The sequence below is a fragment of the Erpetoichthys calabaricus genome, chromosome 11 (genome assembly GCF_900747795.2).
Source record: "Erpetoichthys calabaricus chromosome 11, fErpCal1.3, whole genome shotgun sequence".
NCBI lineage: Eukaryota > Metazoa > Chordata > Cladistia > Polypteriformes > Polypteridae > Erpetoichthys > Erpetoichthys calabaricus.
In genome coordinates, this window is record NC_041404.2 from 145,880,898 (window position 1) to 145,895,457 (window position 14,560).

The 14,560-nt window shown below is 42.8% G+C and overlaps 2 protein-coding genes across 2 annotated transcripts in view; one reads left to right on the forward strand and one right to left on the reverse strand.

The window, feature by feature from the left end:
• LOC114661106 (retinoic acid-induced protein 1) overlaps nucleotides 1-14,560 on the forward strand; it is a 684,250-nt gene that overhangs the window by 502,538 nt on the left and 167,152 nt on the right.
• tbl3 (transducin beta like 3) overlaps nucleotides 7,520-14,560 on the reverse strand; it is a 31,786-nt gene continuing 24,745 nt past the window's right edge. Inside the window, exons 21-23 of the mRNA XM_028814247.2 lie at nucleotides 14,160-14,318; nucleotides 13,991-14,081; nucleotides 7,520-8,388 (exon numbers count right to left, since the gene is read on the reverse strand). Of these exons, the coding sequence (XP_028670080.2) occupies nucleotides 7,881-8,388; nucleotides 13,991-14,081; nucleotides 14,160-14,318 (758 nt within the window). The 3' untranslated portion in view covers nucleotides 7,520-7,880. The remainder of the gene's footprint in view (nucleotides 8,389-13,990; nucleotides 14,082-14,159; nucleotides 14,319-14,560) is intronic.

Sequence of the window (14,560 nt, forward strand, 5' to 3'; positions counted from 1 at the left end):
GTGACTACACGGGTACTCGCTGTCACCGTTACACTACAACCAACCTTGCAGCTACTTCATCTAAAGAGGATTATGATTTAATATTCCTCGTGAGGCTAATCATCGCACCTCAATGATCTGCCGTCTATCGTGTTCGGGTGCAGCCTACAATTTCAGTCTGGGACTTAAGCACACATTTTAAATCTCCACTGGGTACTTCTTTGAAAAATTGTCAGGTTTGAGAAATGTGAACAACAATCGGCCAGGGAGCGTCCATATCCAACACCGCATAACGGGAATCTTCCGATGGAATCTGCTGACTGCAAAGTCCGCCACACACCATTGCAAGGTGGCATTAGTGAACATTTTCTGTATATACGTGTAATTATATCCTATTGTCAAGTTATTTGTTAATAACTCACTGTTGTAAAATTATGTAATAATTGTGCTAACACACTCCTTTGTTTCTCGCTGTATGTAAACAGATCGATGAGTTTACGTGTATTCATTATGTAATCAGTAATTTGTTAATAAATTAAAAAATAAAATAAACCGATGAAGGGTGTGTAACATTTATTAAATGCTCCGACTTTCTACCCAGCTGAGTCTCCAAACGCACCCGAGTGCTGACAGTTTCCTTCCTTGTCGGAAGTTGTCGAGTTTTCCACTTCCATCACATGAGCTGCTAGCTTGTTTCAGACCCCCCACCATCTTCCTGCGTACCCATTTACTCGATTTTACAAATAAGGGAAGAGAACTGAGTTGCATTCTCTGCTTGGTCAATCAGGACAAAAAGAACATTCCCAAGAGGATGGCGTGGAAGAAAATTAGAGTTAGGGGGTCACAGTCATTTAGGGGTAATAAGAGTTACTGCACATAAAGTATTTTGGTATCCACATTAAAACCGAACATCTGCCTTACAAGTATAAAAGGGTTAATAAACGCCAAAAACGTGTTCACGCATATCAGAAAAAAACAGGTAACAGTAAACAAGAAGGTCCTGGGTGATGGTTCAAGAAGATGGCGGACTATAATGTACTCAGTAACACTTGACAGACGTCACAAACCAAGAATGGAGTAGAAATGAGACTTTTATTTTGGGGTGGTTGTACTCTCTGCTGGAAACATCCCAAGTCTTTTGAGCCAATCAGAGTGAATGCAAGCTAGTGAACCAATCAGAGTAAGCATTAATGCAGCATGGTTATGTAAATTAAGTGATCTATGAATAGAGCTCTCCGTCTTTACTTTGTGGCTATTCCATTATAGGCTGCTGTGACAGAATGAATCCCTCTACCTGATGAGAAATAAAAGATGCAATGGACAAGCTTCCTCCTGCCTGATTCTTTGGGCCGATTTTTTTAGATCTACCTACCTACCTACCTACCTATCCAGGGGTCCTGAATCACAGTCCTAGAGGGACACAGTAGCTACAGGCTTTCATTCCAGCCAGTTTCCTATTTAGAAGTCAGTCCTTGTTGATAATGAAACTTGGGATTTAACTACCGTATATACTGATGTATAAGTCGGGTCCTGAAACCCAAAAAATCGATCATAAAATCAGACCCCGACTTATACGCCCGTTCAAACATGCAACACTTCAATTTTTATTTTTTTTTACATGTTCTTGCCTCCTCCAATCTCTCATCAGTTTCTCAGACACATTGAATTTTGTTGCAGCAGCACAGTTCCCAATTTCTTTCACAACTTCAGCAACTTTTAATTTAAAACCAGCTTCATATTTTCTTCTGATTGTAGATAAGGAATGCTCTTATGATAAAGGTGGATGAGGGAGATACAAAAAACACAAATCAGTGCAAACATCGCTTCAGACTAGTTCGGGTATCACCGTGTGGTCACGTAGGCACAATACATAGAAATACAAAGGCCGTGTGCTCAGTGGTTACTCTCGCAGGTGGGCGTTAGCATATCAGAATCTCTTGGACCAATCGTGTGAGTTTTCCACATTCAACTTATAAAACCGACATTATAAAATACCAGAAATTAAACGGTAAAATCAAGTCCTGACTTATCCGCGAGTGTTTACGGTATATGATTCACTATTTCTTTAATGAATGAAAGTGTTATGTTAGTTACATTGAAGAACAGAGGTCCTCAGTTACAGTGCTAGAGGACCACAATGGCTGCAGGTTTTCACTTCAAACAATTTCATAATTAGAACTCATTTATTTACTACCAAAGTAATTGGGCTTAATTTTAGTTATCTTGCCTGTTACAATTCTGAACCATGAATTGCCTATTTCAGTTTTTAGCAGCTGCATTTAAGTTTTAATTGTTGTTTGGTTTTGTTTTTTTTGTTTTAACCGGGCGTTATTTCATAATGAAATGCAGATAACCAATAAACCAGCAGCTCTCCAGCTAACAGGCTTCCTTTTAAACCTGTGCATGTGCACCATGAAGAATCTGTGTTATAAAAATGTTTAGAAATAAATGAGAGGGAAATTGGAAGGACTGCTAAGTTTAAATCTGTTCTGGTCCACAAAACACATCAGAGATGGAAACTCTACAGTGCAATTCACATTTCCCTTGGATGATTGAAAGCACTGACAAGCCAAATAGTTAAAGCCTAAGTTTCATTGTCAGCAAGGACCATCTTCTAATTAGGACATGAGTTGGAAGGAAGGAAAAACCTGCAGCCACCCAGGAGAGAGAGAGAGAGAGAGACCAAGAGAGAGACAGACACAAAGACACACACAGAGAGACAGACAGACAGACACACAGAGAGACAGAGAGAGACAGACACAAAGACACACACAGAGAGACAGACAGAGAGACACACAGAGAGACACAGACAGACAGACAGACACACAGAGAGACACAGACAGAGAGAGACAGACAGACAGAGACACAGACAGACAGAGAGACAGACAGACAGAGAGAGAGAGACAGACAGACAGACAGAGAGAGAGACACAGACAGACAGAGAGAGAGACCAACAGAGAGACAGAGACAAAGACACACACAGAGAGACAGACAGAAAGAGAGAGAGACAGACAGACAGACAGAGAGGACAAGCACAGATAGATACTTTATTAATCCCAAGGGGAAATTCCCATACTCCAGCAGCAGCATACTGATAAAGAATAATATTAATTAAAGAGTGATAACAATGCAGGTATACAGACAGACAATAACTTTGTATAATGTTAATGTTTACCCCCCCTGGGTGGAATTGAAGAGTCACATAGTGTGGTGGAGGAGTGATCTCCTCAGTCTGTCAGTGGAGCAGGACGGTGACAGCAGTCTGTCGCTGAAGCTGCTCCTGTCTGGAGATGATCCTGTTTAGTGGATGCAGTGGACTCTCCATGAACAAGTAACAATTTCTTCTACTATGGCTACAGTGACTGTCATGGCCGAGTGAAGTCTGACAGTAAGGGAGTGGACTGAAGTCCTGGATGAAAAGGTGCCGCACCGGTGAACTGTACATACACAAGGTAAGAAATGTAAGAAAAGACAAAAAAGAGAGTAGGGACAGACAGACAATCTCCATTTTTTAATGTGGACCCATAATAGATGGTTTATGTTTTAAGCCTTTCTATGATAAAATGCACTTCTCCTTCATTTCCGTGGGTCTCATCAAGTACGTGATTTGCCACTTAGTCCAAAGAACTCTTCTGGATTCACTTCATTGACACCTCTGCGCATGTTGAAGACTTGAGTTAGGCCCCCACAGAGCCTTCGCAGTCAGGCATGTCCTCAAGTCCCAGGATGCATATGGTTACTTGCCTCTGCTTGGTCTTTTTTTTGTAGCGTGGTTATACCTGGGCTCTCATTTAAACCTTTGCATGGATTTGAATGTGAAAATGCGTATACCCAAAAATAAAAGTGAATTATAAAACGTGTCGTACACACATTTCTACACAATTTACCCTTCATAAATCACAATCACCTTGTAAATGTGCGTGCGGCAATACACCTCAAACCCTGGTTGGTTGCTACCGTGAAACAACCATATATGGACTATGCTAATCAACCTCATGAATATTCAAACATGACACTGCAGATCTTCATTGGCTGTTAAAGCAGCCCCCCCCCTGCTGACGCACCCAGCAGTCACCAATCACATTTAAGGAGCACACTAGTTACTGAGTTACTTCCCGGTTCCTCCCTGTGTGGATAGCACTTTGAGTACTGAGAAAAGCGCTATATAAATGTAATGAATTACTATTATTATTACTATTGAGTGCACCAACAGCATGTGTGGCACTGTAGTGCCACTCCTCTGCCCTCTGGGTGCTGAAGAAAGGCATGAGGTGCCAGCGGCTGAGCAAGCAGCTACTGTCAACTGGCACATGGAATGACGTGATTGCTGCTACAATGAATAGCAAAGGCCATATGAAACAGCAAGGGTTCGGCCATTTGTCTTACTAACAACCCCACCAATCAAGTCAATAAAGTACAGGACTATCAGCAATGCAACTTTGCCTCAAAATAAATGAGTCATGGGTTGACTCGGGGCCACAAAATCATGCTCGTCAGTTTTAGCTTGGCATCACAGATGACCTCAATGTTAATGGAATGTCACTGCTTACAGTTAACAAAAGTTGGTTCATCCTTGGTAGGCAACCTTATTGCAATAAACTGCTCCAATTACATAAGGGAAACTGGACACTCTCACAAATCGCCTTTTTATGTCGGCCTGCACACCCACAATATACAGAAACTGAATGCAGAGCCTTGGTCGTCGTTTATGGCTTAAAGCACAGTATGTATGATGGAGCTAAACTTGGCCGAGATGTTTGACCCATCGATCAGTTCCCTGTAGTACTTACCCCATTGCCAGAAAGCCAGCAGCAGTTAAAACCACGACATGATCAGGTAGTGCCCGACTTTGGGCACAGTCTTTCTAATGCCAGGCCCAACTCCACACATAATTCAAAGGGAATGGCTCTTGAAAGTCTAAAAATCGGCTCATATGTGAGTCGTCATCCTTGAACTCAACCATATGCACAGCCTTGAACCAGCGTCAAACAAGCCATGATGTGTCACATCATTAGGTTATGAAAAGGCTGTAGGGAAAGACATTTAGAGCTTTCTGGACACAAGGAGTGAATCGCGCCTGTGGCTTTAATTAATACAATTATTAACAACAAGGGATGGCATTGGCTTCTAATCCTGAGAAGTGACAACAGGCAGCTGATCTAAATGGACAAAAAACAAAAAAAAAGTTCATCGGTTCAAATACGCAGCATTGGCCCTCGTAAAGGCAACTACAATAGAACCTGTATATCATAGTCACCACTTTTAAGATTTACCATTTGTCACTTCAACGCCGATGATAACAACAGGAGTGGCTCAGTAATGTGAATCATTAAACACACAAGTCATCATTTAACTGGCTTGGTTGCCTTTCCCTAAGTGATCAAGGGTGTCATCGTGTCCCTGCATCCACCAAAATGTCACATACAGACGGGTCAGAGTTACCGTAAGTGCATGCCTGTCCCGTTTTCTTTTCTAAATCACGACTTTGGAACGTAAAGTTGCGGACACACATTTCAGGCCACTGGTTGTATGTATGCAAGTTTGGTAAATTTCACTCCAGAGCTCAGTCCAGTTAAGAATTTGTCAAAGGCCGTTTGCTCAAGGCCTGTCAGGTTGCGTGTGGATTGTGAGCGAAGAAAAATGGCAGCGTGGAGATGTGCAAAAGCTGACCGAGAGAGACAGACCTGTGCAGACACGGACTCGAGGATGTCACGGCTGCCAAACGAGCATCGCATCTACTAAGTACTGACTTGAATGGGCTGAATGTTCGTGCCAACGATTAATTAAGTGTTTTATATTTTTAATTCCTTTAGACCGCTTTGCAGAGATCCGTTTGACATTACAGTGTCTTCTTCTGCTGATCATTGTCAAAATGCCAAATTCTATCCACTAAGCCTCAATATTGTTTAATAATAAAATGTAAAAAGTTCCAAGGATGAATACTTTTTAATACAGGCAATGTAAATCATAGTCATTGTTATTTTTCAAAGCCCTGTCTGTTACGAAGGAATGGAAGTCTTCTTACTGAAAAACAAAAAATAAAATTAAATACTCAGGGACAGCAGACAAAGTCAAGTGACGTCTGCGTCTGGATGAAATTTAAAACGGTCTTCAGATGACAATGCCTTATTCAGGATAAATTGTCTCTCATCAAGCCACAGTCTGTTCTTTTGAGTAAAGCAAGGAAAAAATTTGCAAAAGCCTTTGTTTTCAAGCTGTATGCATGAGTGTGGATGAACTAATCTTTAAAATTTCACCATAACGCAACGTGCCAGGCTACAAAACACAAATCACTCAAGGCTGGTTATTATTTTAATGTGATTTTGGCTCAGGGTGAAATACGCCTATCTATTTCCTGAAACAATGGCAGTCAGAGGCGTCCTGGGCAGCCCTGAACATAAGGGACAGCAGTGGGCCTTCGTATAACATGACAGTAAGTTGATAACAGTACATGCGACGATGCGGATAGGCCCCACAATACAGGGTCCCACCAGGAGATTCCGGAACCCACCACCGCCGACGTTTCCGTAATAATTTATAATTTTGTCTGAATGCACAATCATCCCCGTCACCATGAGGAGACCGGGTCTCTACGTGGTCACAGCAGTAAAGTTTCGACCTTAATCAGTAGTGTTGTTTGCTAGGAGTAAACATGGCCGCTCCGCTTGAATCCAAAGAAGAGCAGAAAGCAGTCTGATGGATCACCAGATCAGTGATCCACTTTTTTGTACGCGATGAAGGTGCACCAGGCCCAAAACCCACAGAAGGCCTCCTGCACAATATGGACGAAGTGTTTTACCACACTGGAGCATTGAGGTATGAATAGAGAAGTTCAAAAATGTTTAGGCAAGCATGAGGAGAATGCCTGTCCAAATTTGCTATGGACGACAATACTGAGCAACTCCATACCATGATTCTGATGAACCAACGACGATGTGGGCTCCCTGATACACCTTCAGCCCGTAAAAAGTGGATCACGGCCTGCTGCTCTTCTTTGGTGCAAACCGAGAGTGGAGAGGCCATGTTTAGTCCTAGAAGAAAACAAGAGAAATGGACGGATCAAGGTTTGAACTTTAGCACTGTGACCACCAGGGGAAAAATATAAAGCCAACCTAAACAAAATTATCACACAAGTGTAGATAAATATCGACTTACCCTCGTATTATACGCTTCAACGCCGAACTACCTGCTCTTGGATTTGGTGTAAATTCAAAGATCAGGCCATAAACAAAGGCAGAAATGCTGCAGATGAGCGTACCGGACAGCCAAGTTGATCAAAACAACAAAACTATGACTTGTCAGCTAAATAAATATACAGTACATCAAAAAGAGGAACTGCTCCAAAATCTGTATTCTTAAGTCTTTGTAACTATTACTAGTAGGAAAGCCCTATGAACATTCCGCTTTATGAACTTATTATTTTTTAACTAGATCTGTAACATGAATTTCAACATATTTTCTGAAAGGACCCACCAACTCACCTCAGCCACCTGGTGCCCACTTCTACCCTCTCGTGATGTGGTTAGTAACACTCAATATCTGAGGCAGGATCTGGCATGGCTTCTACCCTTCTGGTTAAAGAGAGCACAAAAAGTGACAAGAGACCAATCTAGGAAGAGTGGCATGGCTGTCATCGATACAGCAGGAGGTCCGCTGTTTAATGGATCTGTTCAGGTGGGAAATCAAACTGGAGGGGTGGGGAGAGTAGGAAATCTGGACAACATGTGACCTTCAAGACGTCAAGGAGGAGAGTGCTCCCCTTCTACAGCACACCCGGTCTCTTGATGCGGATTTCTCTCCACCACCACCACCACCACCTCCTCCCCATCCCAGGTAACATTATTAAAAATAGACATGATTTAAAAAAAAAAAACAGTCTCAATGTGACAAAACTGTCCCTATCACCTTCTGAGGCGCAAAGATCTGAGCTGGGGTGTGCCAGAGTTTTGAGCAGGCAGCGGCGTTGCAGGCAAGTCAGCACCTGGTTTAGAATGAGGAGTGGCAGGCAGGTCAGTGCTTTGACCAGCACAGGCTTGCTTTCCTTTCATAGATCTCGTTTCTCTTCTAAGCTTTTGCGTCGTTTCTTCTTCACAAACCACCTCTTGCACCTCGTTGTCTGAAGGTGGGTCAGTGCGCTCACCGCACTCCTCCACAGCATGTCGTTCAGGTCTCTTGGAGGCCTTCTTAATGGTGCTGACTTCCTCATCACTGTCCATCTTCTTCTCCTCTTCCATTTCATTTTCTTCCTCTTCCTTGTCGTCGTCTTCTTCCATTTCACTAGTCTCTTCAGTCAGCTCTACATTTTGCTGGTCAACTTTTGTCACAGTAGTTACAGCAGTGTCATTATCAGCCCGTTCTGTGAAGGTACTGGGTGCTGAACAGTCCATGACCTCCTCTTCCTGCAGGTCCCTGATAGTTAACAGAAAAAGGTCAATGAAGGAGGTTTGGAGGGCCTTTGCTACAGGTGTATGAAACTGCAGGACATTTCTTAATCTTCAGTACTAACAGACACCTAAAGCCCATGCCCAAAATGACTTGGGAGTTAATCAGGTTTCTAGACCACCTGTTCCAGATTTAGACTAAATTTTGCAATACCTTCTAGATTTCAAAGCCTGCTATTTTCTAATAACCCTTGTAATAATAGGAGGAGTATAGGAACCTAATCAAGGACTTTGTTAAATGGTGCGAATCAAACCACCTACAACTGAACATCAGCAAAACCAAGGAGCTGGTGGTGGATTTTAGGAGGCCCAGACCCCTCATAGACCTCGTGATCATCAGAGGTGACTGTGTGCAGACCTATAAATACCTGGGAGTGCAGCTGGATGATAAATTGGACTGGACTGCCAATACTGATGCTCTGTGCAAGAGAGGACAGAGCCGACTATACTTCCTTAGAAGGCTGGCGTCCTTCAACATCTGCAATAAGATGCTGCAGATGTTCTATCAGACGGTTGTGGCGAGCGTCCTCTTCTACACAGTGGTGTGCTGGGGAGGCAGCATAAAGAAGATGGACGCCTCACGCCTTGACAAAGTGGTGAGGAAGGCAGGCTCTATTGTAGGCATGGAGCTGGACAGTTTGACATCTGTGGCGGAGTGACGGGCGCTGAGCAGACTCCTGTCAATCATGGAGAATCCACTGCATCCACTGAACAGGATCTTCTCCAGACAGAGGAGCAGCTTCAGGGACAGACTGCTGTCACCGTCCTGCTCCACTGACAGACTGAGGAGATCACACTGTGAGACTTTTCAATTCCACCCGGGGGGGGTAAACGTTAACATTATACAAAGTTATTGACTGTCTGTATACCTGCATTTTTATCACTCTTTAATATTGTTTTTTATCAGTATGCTGCTGCCAGTGTATGTGAATTTCCCCTTGGGATATAGAAAAGTATCTATCTAATATAAATTCTATTGTGGAACCATCATTTTCTACATTATGGCAGTCCTGGTCAACATAAATGTTGTCACAGAACAATGTGGGGGTGTTTCAAATGTACTTTTCATGTGAATTTCAGAAATATATTTGGAATTTTTCTATCAAATCACATCATAGTGTTTGAGTGATGTCTTTTTCTCTTTTAGGCTGGTCACACACGTGCGACTGGGAGGGAGCCGAGTGGACCAAGTGGAGGTAATTACCAGCCAGGCCAGGGGGTAGCGGGGTGGACTAAACCTACCTCCGTTATCTCTGCAGGCCAAATATGGGAAAACCTGCCTGATTCAACGTCACTTCTGGCTCCAGCGCCCAGACTGACATCACTTCCACCTTTCGGCTTATAAAGCCGCCGTCTTTTCTCAACTCTCCAGGTCAGTTCAGGATTCAAAACAGTGCACGAGTGCCATTTCAAAACCCTTTTGCAGTCAGGGACAATATATGGGTGGCTGCCCCAAACCTTTTTGTGTGTGTCGAGGCTGTTCATTTCGCAGGCTGTATAATTTAGTATACAGTGCATCCAGAAAGTATTCACTTTTTCCACATTTTGTTATGTTACAGCCTTATTCCAAAATGGATTAAATTCATTTTTTTTCCTCAGAATTCTACACACAACACCCCATAATGACAACGTGAAAAAAGTTTGAGATTTTTGCAAATTTATTAAAAATAAAAAAAATTGAGAAAGCACATGCACATAAGTATTCACAGCCTTTGCCATGAAGCTCAAAATTGAGCTCTGGTGCATCCTGTGTCCCCTGATCATCCTTGAGATGTTTCTGCAGCTTCATTGGAGTCCACCTGTGGTAAATTCAGTTGACTGGACATGATTTGGAAAGGCACACACCTGTCTATAGAAGGTCCCACAGTTGACAGTTCATGTCAGAGCACAAACCAAGCATGAAGTCAAAGGAATTGTCTGTAGACCTCCGAGACAGGATTGTCTCAAGGCACAAATATGGGGAAGGTTACAGAAAAATTTCTGCTGCTTTGAAGGTCCCAATGAGCACAGTGGCCTCCATCATCCGTAAGTGGAAGAAGTTCGAAACCACCAGGACTCTTCCTAGAGCTGGCCAGCCTTCTAAACTGAGCGATCGGGGGAGAAGGGCCTTAGTCAGGGAGGTGACCAAGAACCCGATGGTCACTCTGTCAGAGGTCCTCTGGAAAGAAGGAGAACATTCCAGAAGGACAACCATCTCTGCAGCAATCCACCAATCAGGCCTGTATGGTAGAGTGGCCAGACGGAAGCCACTCCTTAGTAAAAGGCACATGGCAGCCCGCCTGGAGTTTGCCAAAAGGCACCTGAAGGACTCTCAGAACATGAGAAAGGAAATTCTCTGGTCTGATGAGACAAAGATTGAACTCTTTGATGTGAATGCCAGGCGTCACGTTTGGAGGAAACCAGGCACCGCTCATCACCAGGCCAATACCATCCCTACAATGAAGCATGGTGGTGGCAGCATCATGCTGTGGGGATGTTTTTCAGCGGCAGGGACTGGGAGACTAGTCAGGATAAAGGGAAAGATGACTGCAGCAATGTACAGAGACATCCTGGATGAAAACCTGCTCCAGAGCGCTGTTGACCTCAGACTGGGGCGACGGTTCATCTTTCAGCAGGACAACGACCCTAAGCACACAGCCAAGATATCAAAGGAGTGGCTTCAGGACAACTCTGTGAATGTCCTTGAGTGGCCCAGCCAGAGCCCAGACTTGAATCTGATTGAACATCTCTGGAGAAATCTTAAAATGGCTGTGCACCGACGCTTCCCATCCAACCTGATGGAGCTTGAGAGGTGCTGCAAAGAGGAATGGGCGAAAGTGGCCAAGGTTAGGTGTGCCAAGCTTGTGGCATCATATTCAAAAAGACTTGAGGCTGGAATTGCTGCCAAAGGTGCATCGACAAAGTATTGAGCAAAGGCTGTGAATACTTATGTACATGGGATTTCTCAGTTTTTTTATTTTTAATAAATTTGCAAAAACCTCAAGTAAACTTTTTTCACGTTGTCATTATGGGGTGTTGTGTGTAGAATTCTGAGGAAAAAAATGAATTTAATCAATTTTGGAATAAGGCTGTAACATAACAAAATGTGGAAAAAGTGATGCGCTGTGAATACTTTCCGGATGCACTGTATAAACCCGTATTAAGGTGTTCAAGTTAAACCCAGGATTAACAGGTCTTTATAATTTCATTTTTTTGGATTCTCATCCGGAATTTTTTTCCCCTGGAAGTCTCACAGCAGCTGATGATGAGGATGGCGGATGGTTTTATCGGGACATTTTTGAAACAGAAATACACCAGCAAAGAAATTAGAGTCCCAGTGTGCTTGCGGATTACTGCTGGACCCTTCACTAGGATATTCCTGCTATCGTTTCTCACAGGGAAATGACAGTTTTCGCCACACCATATCCATATGCCTTGACTCATTCATCTCAATCTCAGTTTACCTGTCATGGTTTCTACTACATTCAGTAACATTTGTCTGACAATTACAGAAAAAGGCAATTGATCTCAAAACAAAAGTTGATCAAGCAGTATGAGGGAGGAAAGAAAGATAATGTGATCACACGTGGCTTTACGCTATCCTGTTGGAACAAGTACTGCTGCACTTTGGCTTCAATTACAGTTAACCTCTGAAGCTTATGCATTGTGACCGACGACGTGCCGCTTTGTGCAAACCGCCACAAATGGGTAATGAAACTACAGTGAAGTCCTTTATCTGTTAATGTTTATTATTAACAAGCCGAAATGTTTAAAGAGAAAACATGCAAGTGTTCAAACTCTGCCAGTACAACAACTCCTCTCACAGGCAACACAAAGAACACTGGGAGAGGCTCACACTGATGACGTAGCGTAACTCAGACAAAGAAAGGATTTGTGAGGCTGTTCAAGGTTTGGCACAACATTCAAGCAGCACTAATAATGAACAAAATAATTTGTAAAAAAAAAAAAAAAAGATAGGAAATCCATACAATGTGCGAAGAATGATCATTAAAAAAAAGGACATAAAAAAACAATAAGGGATTTATTACCCTAAGTTCTTGTCTATAAGCCGGACTCATGTATTAGCCGGAGACCAAAAATCATACGAATTTTTAAAATAAAATCGTATCATAGATAAGCCGGACTCATGGATAAGCCGAACATACTATAACCTATAACTAATAGAAGGGAGGGAGGTCAGTGGTCTCACTCGCGCCCATTTAATTTCTTTAAGGGGGGAGAGAGTGTGAGATATTGCCGTCTCTCTCACTCCCCGCATGGCGCGGTTGGAGCGGCCGGAGCGCGTTCTTTCTGCTCTGGGCGTCGCCGAGTCAACACGAGCGCGTAGCGGTCATTTAAATTGTGATTTTATATGTAAGCATATTTAAATATATATCGCGGATTTCTGCGGACAATGGGTCTTTTAATTTCTGGTACATGCTTCCTCAGTTGGTTTGCCCAGTTGATTTCATACAAGGGACGCTATTGGCAGATGGCTGAGAAGCTAGATTGCTTACTTTTCTGTCAATCTTGCGCTGACTATCTGTGATCCTGACGTATGGGGATTGAGCAGGGGGGCTGTTTGCACACCTAGACGATACAGACGCTCGTCTAAAAATGCTGAAAGATTATCTTCACGTTGCTATCTTTTGTAAAGCTGATTCCTGAAAAGACATGCTGCACAGTGCTTCGCATACTTAAAAGCTCGAAGGGCACGTATTGATTTTTGACTGAAAAACAAACTCTCCTTCTCTCTCTCTTTGTCTGCTCCTGACGGAGGGGGTGTGAGCTGCCGCCTTCAACAGCTTTGTGCCGCGGTGCTTCGCATACTTAAAAGCCAAACAGACATATTGATTTGTTTGCTTCACTCCTTTGAAGAGGAAGATATGTTTGCATTCTTTTAATTGTGAGACAGAACTGTCATCTCTGTCTTGTCATGGAGCACAGTTTAAACTTTTGAAAAAGAGACAAATGTTTGTTTGCAGTGTTTGAATAACGTTCCTGTCTCTCTACAACCTCCTGTGTTTCTGCGCAAATCTGTGACCCAAGCATGACAATATAAAAATAACCATATAAACATATGGTTTCTACTTCGCGGATATTCTTATTTCGCGGGTGGCTCTGGAACGCAACCCCCGCGATGGATGTATAAGCCGGACTTATGTATAAGCCGATATTCTATTTTTTCATTTTCACAACTTTTTTCCTTAGATAAGCCGCGGCTTATTGACAAGAACTTAGGGTATACAGTATCATACATACTCTCAGGTTTGAACAAATACACTTGTTTTGCCTTATGTCCAGATCAACTTACGACCAGTCTGTTGGAACCAAGCATATTCGTAAGTCAACGACTACCTGTATACACTTATCATAAATTTTAAATTGTGCGTCAATTAAAATCCTTGTGTGACAGGGAATGTCCAATTAGATTTGTGAATTCAGCACAATAAATACTTGAAGATCCATCTATATTGATTTATGTGACCACAATAACATTTAATGGTTTGGAAGGGTGAATTTAAGAATCTTTTGGATGATATTGGGCTCTCAACATCATGATTTTGCCAAAAATCTATATTCCCACTTACCTGCTGCATTCTGGTAGCTTCATGCTCTGCCACATGTAGTCCACAAACATGGATGCCTGAAGTAAACGGCTGAGTCTCTGGAAGTGACGTTCTGTGGGCATAAAGAGTAAAATATGTGCATTGCTTGCAAGAAGCTGACAATAAAAGGGCATCAGAGCAGAGAACAAACCTGTATACGGGATTAACCCCTCAACCGCTGCTCGGATGCCATTATACTGGAGCAGCTGTTCCGGGCTTTCACTGTGCAGCAGGACTTCAAGGACAGCCTGTGCCTCATGGCAATGTCGGGCATTAGTGTTCCAAACAGTGCAGAATCGCAGGATTGCCTCTGCAGTAAAGAGAGAAGAGTGGTCTTAGACTGAGCATGTGGATCCAAATTCAAGTCAAAACAACTTGCAACAGTGAAGATTAGCAAGTATGTCGGACATGGAAACCCAGTACAGCTGAACTGGATTAAATGGACTTTATGCAACTGTATATACATTTTTAAAACAAATCACTAAAGGCGAGACAGGAAATGCTACATTCTGCACGAGACAAATTTAAAAAAATATATAATCATGTACGGTG